The sequence below is a fragment of the Budorcas taxicolor genome, chromosome 1, assembly GCF_023091745.1.
Source record: "Budorcas taxicolor isolate Tak-1 chromosome 1, Takin1.1, whole genome shotgun sequence".
Classification (NCBI taxonomy): Eukaryota; Metazoa; Chordata; class Mammalia; order Artiodactyla; family Bovidae; genus Budorcas; species Budorcas taxicolor.
This window is the reverse complement of record NC_068910.1, coordinates 31,585,524-31,599,997: the sequence shown is the minus strand read 5'-3', so window position 1 is coordinate 31,599,997 and position 14,474 is coordinate 31,585,524. Positions and strand designations below refer to the sequence as shown.

General features: G+C 39.7%; 1 protein-coding gene across 1 annotated transcript in view; it reads left to right on the top strand.

Moving 5' to 3' along the window:
• Window positions 1–14,474, top strand: part of SHQ1 (SHQ1, H/ACA ribonucleoprotein assembly factor) — a 100,882-nt gene that overhangs the window by 55,077 nt on the left and 31,331 nt on the right. The window contains exon 10 of the mRNA XM_052641571.1: window positions 3,711–3,831. Within this exon, the coding sequence (XP_052497531.1) occupies window positions 3,711–3,831 (121 nt within the window). The remainder of the gene's footprint in view (window positions 1–3,710; window positions 3,832–14,474) is intronic.

Sequence of the window (14,474 nt, the reverse complement as noted above, 5' to 3'; positions counted from 1 at the left end):
ATGTTTTTTTGGTTGACTTTGAAACCTTTAAGTTAGTAGTTGTCATAAAACTCCGTGTCCCCATCCCGACCCCCGGAACAAGAGAGGGAGGGAAAGTAAGAACTTGGCATATGCTTGCCCTGACAATTTTTTTCTCTGTTGCAATTTAAACTGTTTCCCAAAATTCTCATAGTTTCGTTAGTTCTCCCTTGATTTTTTCCTGTTTGAATAACATGGCTAACTTGGTTTCATCAGTTCTGAGAGTTATGATTTGGCTCCTTCCTCCTGTCTTCAAACTTAGCCTTCAAGGTTACCTGCTTTGTAATTAAAATAGGTCTGTGGTGGTGGGGAGATGGAGATCCACTCTCCTTACTAGATACAGTAACCCTGGGCCACTTTGATGAGACACAAAGACCTTGACTTAACCAAATGTAGTTTTAGGCCTTCTAAGTATTTATTTCTCTTAACCCATTGAGCAGTGAAGTGTTTGTTGACATTCTTTCCCTTTGCATATAAGGAAGCCACATAAATCATGAACACTTTTGAAAAAGACATGGTCTCTGTTTTGAATTTAGTACCCCCTTAACTATTGAATAATAAAAATGTGATATAACCAAATGGGCCAAGAACGCATGGGTAGCAGAGCACAGTGGGTAGCTTCTGGAGTCAGTATGATCAGAATTTAGATCCTCCTCTCAAGGGCACTGTATCTTACAGTCCTTGAGCCTCAGTTTCTCTTTCTTTGAAATGAGCAAGAGAGGTTATGGGGAGAATCAACCGTGTTTTCTTTCCACTTCTCTCCTTTGCAGGGTTGAGTCAGTAACTGTGATACCTGGGGAAGTCAGTCCAGGCCTCTTGAAGGAGGAAGACTTGAACTGAACTGTGAAGGCAGGCTAGGATTCTACTAGGTGGAGTGAAAAAGTAAAGGCTTTCCAGATGTGAGGAATCAATCAAGCCACAGACTGGTCCATAGAGCCTTGCAAGCAAGTGCAGGGAACCACTTGAAAACAGTGCATCAAAATGTATGAGAGGGCTTGACAGGAAAGAGTCTGCAACCTGAGGGATGCAGAAGAATTTATAATCTAGGATGAGTGAGGATGGGTTGTTGGGAAGTAGTGGAGGAAGGGTAGCTCTGAAAGGCACTTCCAGAGAAAAATCATCAGGGCTTGGTGTGTGAGGCTAGGTGATTGGCGAAATTGCAAGGGTTTAAGCAGGTGATTGGTGGCTGGTGGTAAAGAACCTGCCTGCCAATGCAGGAGATGCAGGTTTAATCCCTGGGGGAAGATCCTTTGGAGAAGGAATGGTAATCCACGCCAGTATTCTTCCCTGGGAAATCCCATGGTCAGAGGAGCCTGGCGGGCTACAGTCCATGGGGTCACAAAAGAGTTGGATATGACTTAGCAACTAAACAACAACAAAGCAGGCAATTACTGTGTCATTCATTCATCATTAAAATACTTAAATAAAAAATCAGCTGCTCTGGGGTTCTGTTCTAGGTACTGAGGATTAACCACTGAAAAAAATAGAAGTCCCTGCTGTCTTCAAGCTTAGTTTCTAGGGTTAATTGTGCTAAAAATTTAGTGGCTGCAATTTTGGCATCTTGAAGTGTTATTAGGTAGCTCATGATGCTTTTATCATGTCTAAAAGTCAGGTGGGAAATGTCAGTGAAAGCACATCCAGTGTTTTCACGAAATCAGTAGACAGTATTTTCATGTTTTAGGACTATAAAGATAAGAATAAAGCAATTAAACTGAAAATGCTGTATTTCACAGATCAAAGGAAGTGCTACTACTGTAGATTTAGTAATTTGCCTTATAGTTGATAAATTTCAGGGACTATCTTGAAGTTTGGAACACCTAGAGAGTTGTTGTTGAGTTGTGAAAGGTTCCTTTTGTAGGTTTGGGTTTGGGTTAAAATTAGGTTCATTTAACAATCAGGATTTAGAAGAGGCAGAGGAACCAGAGATCAAATTGCCAACATCCGTTGGATCATCGAAAAAGCAAGAGAGTTCCAGAAAAACATCTATTTCTGCTTTATTGACTATGCCAAAGCCTTTGACTGTGTGGATCACAACAAACTGTGGACAATTCTTAAAGAGATGGGAATACCAGACCACCTGACCTGCTTCCTGAGAAATCTGTATGCAGGTCAAGAAGCAACAGTGAGAACCAGATGTGGAACAACAGACTGGTTCCAAACAGGAAAAGGAGTACGTCAGGGTTGTATATTGTCACCCTGCTTATTTAACTTATATGCAGAGTACATCATGAGAAATGCTGGACTGGATGAAGCACAAGCTGGAATCAAGATTGCTGGGAGAAATATCAATAACCTCAGATATGCAGATGACATAACCCTGATGGCAGAAAGCAAAGAAGAACTAAAGAGCCTCTGATGAAAGTGAAAGAGGAGAGTGAAAAAGTTGGCTTAAAACTCAACATTCAGAAAGCTAAGATCATGGCATCGGGTCCCATCACTTCATGGCAAATAGATGGGGAAACAGTGGAAACAGTGACAGACTTTTATTTTTTGGAACTCCAAAACCACTGCAGATGGTTGCTGCAGCCATGAAATTAAACGACAATTGCTCCTTGGAAGAAAAGTTATGACCAACCTAGACAGCATATTAAAAAGCAGAGACATTACTTTGTCAACAAAGGTCCGTCTAGTCAAAGCTGTGGTTTTTCCAGTAGTCATGTATGGCTGTGAGAGTTGGACTATAAAGAAAGCTGAGCACAGAAGAATTGATGCTTTTGAACTGTGGTGTTGGAGAAGACTCTTGAGAGTCCCTTGGACAGCAAGGAGATCCAACCAGTCCATTCTAAAGGAAATCGGTCCTGAATGTTCATTGGAAGGACTGATGCTGAAGCTGAAACTCCAATGCTTTGGCCACCTGATGCGAAGAACTGACTCATTTGAAAAGACCCTGATGCTGGGAAAGATAGAGGGCAGGAGGAGAAGGGGATGACAGAGGATAAGATGGTTGGATGGTATCACCGACTCAATGGACATGAGTTTGATTAAACTCCTGGAGTTGATGATGGCCAGGGAGGCCTGGCATGCCGTGGTTCATGGGGTCGCAAAGAGCTGGACACGACTGAGCAACTGAACTGAATGGAACTGAACAAACAGGAAGAAGTAATTAAGTTGGACAAGACTTCGATACTTGATACCTTTTTTCCAAGTGATTTTGTCAGTTTGTTTTTGAAGTAGAGTTATGATATATTATATTTTTCAGTCTGAGTTTTCTTCAGTTCTTTAAGGTGGAAAAATTTAAGTTTGTTCTAGGTAATTCCTTGACAAACAATATTGATTTAAGAAATAGAGACATTTGAAAATATAATTTTCCATGGTATTTTGAAAGCTTGAATTAGAGAAACATTATCTAATTAAAGCTATGATACATTTAAATATTCATTTACTTACGATAACTTCTCTCCTTGTTATTTAATGTATCTTGTCATATCTTACAGTGTTTTTATGGTAACCGTAATTAATCGACTATAACAATAGAGTATAAAGATTTTTCTATAATTCTTCAGGAAAGAAATAAAGAGGTTTGGAGTTAATGATATTGATATGATATCCTGCAATAAAAGAATATGAAAAATATTTAAAAATGATTAAAACTCTGAGCTGCTATACATGTATTACTCCTCAGTATGTGAATTTCTGTTAAAAAAATCAGATCTTTTTTCTTGAGGATAATTTTTTTTTCAACTTCCTTTTAGGGAAAGGTGCAGTTTTAAAGTGTCTACTGGACATTCACAAAATTTTTCAGGAAAATGACCCAGCTTATATTCTAAATGATCTCTACATCTCAGACTACTGTGTGTGGATTCAGAAAGCCAAGTAAGTTTTGAGTTATTATGCTACATGCTCCCATTTCTGGAACACTGAAGAAAGCAAAATAACCTGGAGGATTAGTTTTAATGGGGGAGAAGCCTGTACACCTACCAAATACTTGAGAAGTACTGGATTAACATGGGGTACTTGGTGAAGTTGCTTAGAGAGGAGGTGCAGATGACAGAAAGGTGAAGTTTTCTAGAAAAAATTAGTAATAGCTTGGAAAATAAATGTTAAACAGTTGTGACTATTCATTGTTACACTATTGACTGTTCCCAATGAAACTGCAAGACTGGTCTATCTGAACCTGTATCTGTAGTTTATTTATAGGGGAGTTTGAATGTGAGTGTGTGTGCTAGCAAATGTGTAACATGACAGGATAGAGACCTAATCAGATCTAATGAAAATAACTGTGCCCTCTTTGGTTAATCACTGGCGAATGGAATCCTTTATTCAGAGTATAAGAACAACTTTCAGAGCCTAATTAAGTGTATCTAAGGGTCTGAACACTAAGAAATGAGCTCCTTGAACTTGGTATGTAAAAAAACATTTTTTAATTGTTTACCACAGTCTCACCCAAGGAAGCTTATCAAGTTTAAAAATACAATGAATTTTCATTTTGTTAAGAATGTTCTATAGACCTAATTCTTATCAGACATGCCCAAAATATCCATTTTAGTAGTAGGAGGCTGTTAATTGAGAACATACAAAAAGAGCCTTTGGTTGGAATAATTCTTAGGTGTATAGAAAATAATGGCATAATATCATTTGTGACTTAGAAGATAAATGATAATATTTTTACTATTACTGTGAATGGTAAATGAATGCGTTAGGATGGCTTTTAATGCCCGTTTTGAACAAGCCATTATATAGAATTTATTTTTGATTTCTGTTCATGGGGAAGCAATTATATGGCAGAGTGACGTAAGAAAAAAACTTGAGGATGTACCTGTTATAAGCAAAATGCTTAGGGACTGCTCAAGATAATGCCTAATAGCATACAGCAGGTGGTGTCAGCATTCGAAGTAGAAATCTAGGTTTCACCAGATGGAAAATTGCATCTTTAACCCCTGAGGTCATAATGGTATGTCATCACTTCATTTGAGCCTTCTGCTAATTGAGCTTATCAAATACCCTGCTGCCATTTCCTGTTGTTTTCATAATAAAATTAAATTGAAATAGTCTATTTGTGAGGGTTTAGGTTTTGCTTTTTTCTTTCAGGGTGAGGATTTTATAAGCATGTAATGAGCATTGAAGTTTATGCTAGGATCCCATTTCTGAGAGTGCCTCCTTGCTCTGTTTGTGGCATTCTTTATTGACTAGAGAGATCTTATTTCATTGAAGTAGAAGAGTGTAATGCCCTCAAGTTGATGTGGGGATTAATAGGACTTTCTTTGGCTTTAAAAGTTTTTCCCTTTGTTTTAAGTTGCAGGAAATCAAATAACATTCTTAGGCTCCTTGTCATTGTTGTGGTGACAGTAATTTTTAAAAAGATGTTAATGTATAGGGAGCAGATTAGAAGAGAGAAACCAACAGGAACTCTTGAAGTTGCTTTGGAAAAGAAAATTTCAACTTTACCATTTGACTGTAACGTCCCTTTCTCTAAGTAGACTGTGTTGTTTTCACTTTGTGTGTTATGTTTTAACTATTTTCCCCTCCCCCTTGAAATAAGAGAACTGAATTTTAATTAAATTTTCTAATTTCATTCTTAATTTTTCAAACAGCATAATTGAGCTTTCTAGTATCATCTTAATTATGAACTTTGAATTAGTAATACTATGGTGAATGTCCATAATTTTCCTAACTAATTTCTTACTTAATTTTTCACTTTCTATCTCATTTCTTTTCCAAACAATTTGTTAGTGAAATCTAGTGCCTTATTTTTATGTATTAAAATAGTTCTGCATTTTCCTTAGTCTTTAGTTGATGTTTTTTATTTTTAATAATGACTGTATAAAATTTTACTTGAAGTACCAGACAAGTGCTACATTCTGACTAGCATTCCATTTTTACAGTCAGACATTTACTTTGGCAAAAACTTACTGGAATATGGGCAGCAAAGTCATTCTTATGGTGAATTAATGAAGTTAGGACAACAGTTACCATGAGGTTTTGCTTCAGTGCTTCATAGTTAGTTTCCCTTGTGACATTTGTGTCCTGTAGAGCACACTTGCAGGTCATAAAAACTGAAGCTCGTGTGTTTTTATTTCAAGTTATAGACTCTGCACATCACTTTTCTAAAAAATGCTTCATGCTATCCTTCATCATAAGCTTCACTGGAAGTTTCGAGTGTGGTGGCTCCTACAGCAGACACACCCTGGGTAGCAGCATGCAGAGGTGGTTTGCTTGAGGTCATATATCTTATAAGAGAGATGTCTATGATAATCTCAGGTCTTCTGGCTCCAGGTTGCATGTTTTCCCAGATATACCACCTAGACAAGCAGTTGTCTCTGTCCATGATATGGTGTGGGGTGGAGAGTGAAGAGGGAACCTTTCCTTTAGAGGGCTTTTCCTTTAGGAAGAGGGATTAAGAATTTATCTGTCTTCCTCAAGGATGTTCCCATAGCACTTGGCTTAGAGATCACTTGGGCACACATTGTGTCTGCCTCTCATTGTAGTAATTTAGGTGCATATCTCTTTCTTCCTCTAAAATTTTAAAATCCATGTGAATAAGCACCTCTCAGTGCCCATTACAGTCCCTTGTGAGCACAGTAAATTTCAGTTGAACTGAATGGTACCTCATAGAGCCAGTTGAAGGAACACTTCTTTTTTTTTCCCCCTCAACCGAACTGTAAATCAGCTCTAACCTATGTTTATTGAAATTTTTAGCTACATTTTAGCTATATAAGATTTCGCCTTTGCCCTGATTTCCTTCTAGTGGGCTGTGCTCACCAGTAGCACTGGTAGTTCTGACCTACTGAAAGTTTAGCATTTTACACTCTTTAGTATAAGCTGGCAGAGAAGGCAATGGCACCCCACTCCAGTACTCTTGCCTGGAAAATCCCATGGACGGAGGAGCCTGGTAGGCTGCAGTCCATGGGGTTGCTAGGAGTCAGACACGACTGAGCAACTTCACTTTCACTTTTCACTTTCATGCATTGGAGAAGGAAATGGCAACCCACTCTAGTGTTCTTACCTGGAGAATCCCAGGGACAGGGGAGCCTGGTGGGCTGCTGTCTATGGGGTCGCACAGAGTCGGACACAACTGAAGTGATTTAGCAGCAGCAGCAGCAGTATAAACTGGAGTGGAAAAGCTTACACTGTAAAATATGTTCCAGCCCTGCCTCTCATTGACAATAAGACTTTAGCAAGTCACTCCATTACTTCATCTAATGCATTCAGTGTTAGTATTTTAATGCATGGTGTATTTTAAAATGACACAGGATAAAATATGATGTTGTTTTTCTGTGTCAAAGATTTTGGATTTTTTTTTAAGTAGTTAAAATCTAAAGTCCACTAAACTTCACTATAAGTCAGAGCTTGTCCGTGCAGATTCTATATCTTCGTTTTCTCTGGTACAGTTTTTTAAGGTAGGTGGTTGTAGGGGAGAAAAGAAAATATATGTCTTTGAAACACTGAACATTGAACCGATAAATGGTTTACTCTCATTGATGTTCTTTGTGCGTTTGTTTTTTTCACTGCTTTTTTTGCATTGTTCCCACTCACCATGAAATGAAATCTTACTTTGCAGCCCCTTGGACACTAATGTGCAAAGTTTGTAGAGGTAAACAACTCCATTGCTAGAGAATTTTATTTGATAAATCCTGGACCTCAGATTCTGTAGTAGAGCATGTTCTGCTCTGCAGAAGCTCTTAGCATACCTGGCGGTTGCTGCGTGCCTTTCATTGGTCAGCTTCCACAGTGGGCCCCTCCCCCAAGCGAATGACTGTCCAAGAGCGATGGTTAGTGGTCCTGCTCAGCCATTGGTCAGTTTTGCATTGGGCCCCTCCCACAATGAATAATTGTCAAAGAGCAACCGTTAGTGAGCCATTCGGCCAACCGTCAGCGGAGCTGTGGTCCTGAGGTGGAGAGTGAGGTAAGAGGTGGATCCCGGCTTTCTCCTGGTGCCCTCTAGCTCACCTGGCCTTGGGCCAGCTCATGGGCTGGGTGGTCCAGGAAACAAGGAAACAAGCCCTCGCCAAGGCAGCCCACTGGCTGGGCCCGCTTTGAGGTGGGGTGAATCTCTTCTGTTTCCCTGCCTCTGTGACCTGACGGCCGCAGCCGTCTGCCTGGCATGCACTCTGCTGGCCCCGCCTCCGCCATTCCAATTTCCTGAGGAACCTGAGGGTCAGTTGGGTCTTAGGTGCCTCCCTCCATGATGACAGCAGGGCAGCCTCTGGGGACCTGACTCTGGGGAAGCTGCCAGCTAAGAGCTGCTTCCTTAGCCAAGACCTGGGCGCTGGCGGGAGGACCAGGCCGAGTGGTATGTGAGAGTTTTGGGGCAGAGTAACTGGCCCTGCGGGAACCTCTCCTCTCAAGCCAGGACCTGGACCTCAGAGGGTGAAAGCTGTGCCCTGGGACCTTGCTCTTTCTTGTCAGAACAGAGAATAACATTTGTTTATTTTAGTGTAGATTTATAGGAACATCATTGACATGACCTCAAGAACAAAGAATCTGGTACCAAAAAATTTGCAGCAGCTAATCACTCTCTTCCCTCACCTTTTCTATGAGGAAAGGTTTTGGAGAGTTTGGGGGTTTTAAGGCAGGAGCCACCCATCTCCTTGCAAGGCTGTCAGTAAACTTTATCTGTTCCAAACTCTGATGTTTTGGCATTGTTTGGCCTCACTGTGTATCAGACACACAGACTGGCGTTTCGGTAACATTTCCTCAATTGTGAATAAACTCAAGCTATTTCTGCACTAAAATCTTAAAATTTTAGAAAACTTAGAACCTTATCATTGCTTCATACTGCTTTGGTTGCTTCTTCTGTGTATGTGTTTTGGTAGGGAATAGAATTATGTTCCTGAGAAGAGTGTAGATCTCCTGCTTCTGGCTTTCTCTTGTTCCTGGTTTATCTGCCAAGAGCCATGAGAGTGGTGGTAACTGATGCAGAGGTAAAACATCAGCATTGGATGTAAAAGTGGAATTATTTATTTTTTTAATCACTAATTATCGAGCTCTACCATGTGCTAGGAACTGAAGTGATGGAGCCACTGTGGTGAACAAGAGACACGCCACCTTGCAGCTGACCTTCTAGCAGGAAACACAGATATAAGGGAATATTATTTTGTAGCCAAATAGCAGCTGCAGTGGGAATGTATGGGTGCTGTGGAACTACCTAGAAGGCCACATGCCTAGTCTTAGGGTCTCGGAAACCGCTTCTAGAAGGAAGAAGAGTTGAAGGTGAGAGCTGAAAGGTCAGTAGGGGATGGTCAGATGCAGATGGGGAAGCAGGCATGGAGAGTATTTCAGACAATAGGGACAAAAGAATATGGACCTTTTAAAGAGCTTGAAAGCTCAGGTTGGTTGACTCTTGGTACAGGAATGAGAGGAAAGAAATAAGGCTGATTCTTATAGAGCCTTGGCCACATGAAGATGTTTGAAATTTATCCTGGAAGAGTGTGGAGAATCTAAAGAGTTTAAGTGCTGGGGTATGTATGTGAGTGACATGGTGAGATTTAGATTCTGGGAGGGCCCATCAGGTCATACTGTGGGATATGAACTGGCATAGGGGCAGAGCTCAGATTCAAGCTGGAAAGGCTGGTTTCAGAAGAAAAGGTGATGGAAGCAAAAGGCAGCTGTAGCCTGAGTGAGGCCAGTGAGAGTGGGGCAGGAGACGAGTGGTCAGGGGTAGATGAGAGAGGACCAAGTAAGAATTGGATCTCAGGCAACAATGAGAAGTGGGGGAGTCAAAGATGAGATCTGAATTTTGACTTGGCCAGTGAACCAGGTGGTTGGAGGTGCATTTGCTGAAATTAAATCGTATTGGAGAAGGGTATAGGATGGAGGAGAAGGGAGGTAAGATGAGTTCAGTTTTTAAAATGTTGATTTGAGATCTCTAAGGAGTATCCGTGAAAAAAGAGTCAGGAACATTTGGATCACAGCTGGAAAAGATGTATGGAGAAGAGTTGGACAAAGAAAGGATATGAATTAATAGCAAAACATAAAAAATGGTATCTGATTGCACAGCACTGTTTCACATATGAGTATAATAATAATCAGGAGTGGGTGCATTCCAGGCTGGGCAAACAGCATCATGCAGAGGAATAGACAAGTCAAACATGTAAGCAACATGGAGAATAGATTTCCTGTTGTAGCTCTGGTCATTGAAGGGGAAGAATGGATGTGAGGCGTTTTTGCTTTTGGATCACAAGTTTTATCTGTCCTTTAGTGTCCCTTTATTATTGAATGAGAGAGTCTGCAGTTAGCCTGGGGTCCCGGCGTTTTAGTAACAGGGCCAGAGATGAAACTCTTATTTCTCCCTTCAGTGTCTGGAGACTACAACAGTATTTTTATGTAGAAATCGCTTGGTTACAAACAAGAAACCCACTCGGACTCTTATAGTAAAAGTGGGGACGTTATCAGAAGGCTTTCAGTTATCTGGGACCCAGATGCTGGGAGTGCAGTTGAATCCCTGAGCTCAAGGCACAAAGTACGACAGTTGGCTGACTTTCTGGTGACCTGTGTCCCTCATGTTGCTTCTTTCTGTAAGTCCTTGCTGCTCTTCTTCCTTGATGCATGAGAAGGAGAATGGCTTTTCCACTGCTCTGAGTTTCCACGTGCCTAGTTTCAGTAGGGATGGACTAGAGTCCCTTGCTTATGATTCCAAGGGAGGAGCACATGGTTGATCCAGTGTGGGTCAGTGTTTGTTTCTGGTCTAGTTGCCTTGATGACAGTGGGCATGTGCCCCCTAAAGTGGTATACACATAGTCCCAGGGCCCACTTTGAGCCTTTCTCAGAGCAGGGTGCGGTGCATGTGTGGCATGCAGACCTCCAAAGAGGACTGCTGTAATTTCATGACACCTATCTGAGTCATAGCTGAGGGAGAGCCCTGCTGCCCAGGTCACTGATGATCACAATAAAAATACAGTGCTGTGGCTGATTTCAGAGGTCTGTTTAATTCAGGCGTAACCAAATGATAATCAGGCACTCTAGGTGGTTTCACTTCTTCAGGGGAAGTTACTTCTCTGACAAATGGTACAATGTTAAGTGTTACATTAGCTGCTAATGATTAGCATGTAGAAATTTCAAGAAACAATTGTGCAGAATTTCAAGCAAGTTAAACCTCCCTTGATTTGAAATCATTCTTGGTAAGGTGCTTATTCCGGCCTGTCAAGTTGCTCTTCAGTTTTACTGTTTATTTTTAATTAAATCCACAAATTCATCCTGGATGGGAGTGGGTTTTATCTCTGTAAGAAAAGATTAGTACATGCCAATCTCCATTCACTTGTAGCCCTTCAGTGAGGTTTCATATAGAAAGGATTTACTTAATGGTTCTTCACCTTATCACCAGTAGTTCAGCAATGCCCACTGGGGACCCCTGCTCTTCATTAGAGTTCTCTAACAAGAAATGTGCCAGTGAGTCATGGGATTATGAATGTTCCTAAAGATTTCAGGTCAAAATAACCCTTTGTAAAGATACAAATGCTCCCTGTAACTATATACATTGAGAAAACTTGTCAAAGAATCCTGTATCTGAATGTTCCAAGGTTTGTGGAGCTTTTTGTTGTTGTTTTTGCTTGTTTTTTAAAATTTGTAGTATCCTTTTTTTTTAAGTAGCCTTTTTTATTTTGGAATAGTTTTAGATTTACAGAAAAATTATGAATATGGTTTAGAGAGTTCCCAGATGTCCCAGACTCAGTTTCCCCTATAACTAACTTTTTATATCCGTATGGTCATTTGTCACAAAGAACCATTATTGATACATTATTGTTAGCTAAAGCCCATAGATTTATTTAGATTTTCCTACTTCTTAACTAACATCCTTTTCCTATTTCAGGATATCACATTTTGTTTTGTTTTTTACTAAGAACGGGGACTCAGATCGGTTAAGCTCTGTTTCTTGCATGTTTTGTTTTTTCAAGAGCTTAAATGTTATCAAAAGGCAATAAAATATTATTGAGATATGTTAAGATTTACTTGAGGGGCTTAATACATACAAACATTCTAATCCAGACCTTGGGAAAAAAATAGTTTGGCAGGTGGGAGAATTTTTAGAAATTTGAAGACATAATTCATTTATTTTTGTTACTTCTACCTGTACTGTAGGTATTGTGATTTTGCTAGATTAATAAAAATAGAACAGATTTGTAAAAATAAAGTAAGACTTTATATTTTCTTACTGATTTTCTAAAGGTGGAGGATTTAGTGGAAAAAGTGTGAATACAAGTTCTTGTTAAAAAAGAAACTTGCAGGGGTGACTTGGCAGCTCCCAGACTGGAAAGTGCCTGCATTTATTGCTACATGGAGGTTTGTGTGTGTCACGCCCATTCGAGAGCTACAGCTGGGTGGCTGTGTTTGTTTTTTGTCTCTGTCCTTACTTGTTTCATTTCTGGATACTTGGCTTCAGACTTCTCAAATCCTTGGTTTTGGCTTGCTGGAGCCCTGGCTTTTCATGGAGTATAATTAGCTACTGTGTGAGCAAATTGGTATTTTCCTTCACCTCCCTTGCTCTAATGTACTTTTTGCATGTCAAAGGTCTTGGAAGGATTCTCAGTGGAGAAGATCTGCAGGATCAAGTGAGTTCAGGTGGGGATTGATGTAGTCAGCTTTTGTAAACCAGTATTTTCTGCTTCAGATAGAATTTTCCCTGTGCTCGGATGGTCTTCATGTCTCATTCAGAGAAGAGGCTTACATTGATTAATGTGGTGTATGTGTGGTTATCGTACTTAGAAAGTGCTCTGTTTAAGAAGAGCTTTGTCAAGAGCGTCCTTTGAATGGAGTCACAAGAAAGCTTTTTTAAAAAAACTGACAACTTCAAGTACAGTTTCCTTTTTCTTCTGCTAAATATGATTGAAACCCAATCCTTGTTATAACATAATTATCTCAACCTAAGCCAGCAGGGAGTTGCTGTCTTAATGTAAGGGGTGTGAAGTCCCCTAAATAAATAGAGGATTAATTACATTCACAGCATGTTGTGAAGGTGATGAGATTGATTGTGATCATTTGACTGGTCCCATTTCCTGCTCTGACTACTTTCCTGAATAAATACAAGCTGGGAAAATTATAAATAGAGCTTTAGAGAGTATTGTGCTTGGGATGGGAAATGATGTTGGAAAAGGGCCTCTGAAGTTTATTCCTCTATTGTGAGTGATGTATAACATTTATTGTAGATAATTTTATCATTGATTATTTGCTGTTCTCAGTTTAAACAGTCCAGGAAATAGTGTTTATCTTGTAAAATATAGATATTAATAGAGCATTGAAAGAATTTGACAGATTCTTTTTTAAACGGATGGGTTTCAGCAAATTCCTGGTCCATTAGACGTTTTCACTTAGTGTGGCCTTTTAGAAGGTTTACACTAAGGGAAGTGTCAGCTTTTCCATGCTTGTATTGTCATTTCCTCATAGAAGCTTCTGCTTTTGTTAAAATGATGTAGTATTTTCATGAAGAGTACTGTTTTCTATTTTTATGTTATATTTATCTCTTTTTTGTGCATAGTTTTCTAATACTGTAAAATTGTGGTTACAATTTAGATGTTTATTTTCCAAATCTATTGCAGTCACCTCCAGAGTGAGGTGATCTTAGGCCATGGAGAGCATAAAACAGTCTTATTAGCATGCAGGAAAACTGTCTAGATCTGTGTTTATTAAGAAAAATATTAAGCTTCACTAATATTTAATATATGGATCAGTAGCAAAAATTATGTTTTGTGGGTACCAAACTTTTTAAAATAATGGTCTGAAGTTTAGAGGAACAACCATCCTTGTTTCCAAAGGGAAGCAGTATATTTATTCTCAGCCTGAATTATGGCTGGGAAGGGGTTGTTTTGCCTAAGAAACTGGAGTTGAGGTTCAGGGACTCCAGTCAGGCTCTGCCAATTGCTTGAACTTAGTTGAAGACATAGAAACTCAACTTTTGGAGCATGAGATTCATGCTAGCTATGAAATGGTCCCTTCCTGCCTTAGTTGTATGTCCTGCTTGCTTAGTGGAGAGAGATAAGCCCGACTCGGAAGGCAGGGCCTTTGTCTCAATGGTAGCACATATTTCTTGGACACTTTGGACTACAGAGGCTTTGTCGTTTGCTTTTGAGCTTCTTATTGTATGAAAGAATAAAAAGATGACTATCATTGTGAGGCAAAATGATTGAAATTTGAAATGGATGATTATATAGATCTGGGAGTGGGATGAGATAGAGGTTCTTTCTCAAGATGTATGATTCTGTGAGGAATCATTTTGTTATTTCATTGTTAATTACTGATTTGAAAAAATAATTATTGAGCATCTGCTCAACCAGAAGTTAAGAGAAGTGGTGAATTTTAACATTCTAGGATTTCACCTAGAATGTAGTAGGTCCACTACTTGCAGAGGCCTTGTGGCAGGAGGGAATTTTATATGTGTTCAAGAAACTGAAGGAACCAGAATGTCTGAAACCTAAAAGGTGTATGTATGTGTGGATGGATCAGGATGTGGCTGGTGATTCAGGCAGGGCCCAGACTGTAGAGTAGCTTCTATGTAATGTTAAGAATCTTTATCTTAAGTGCAATGG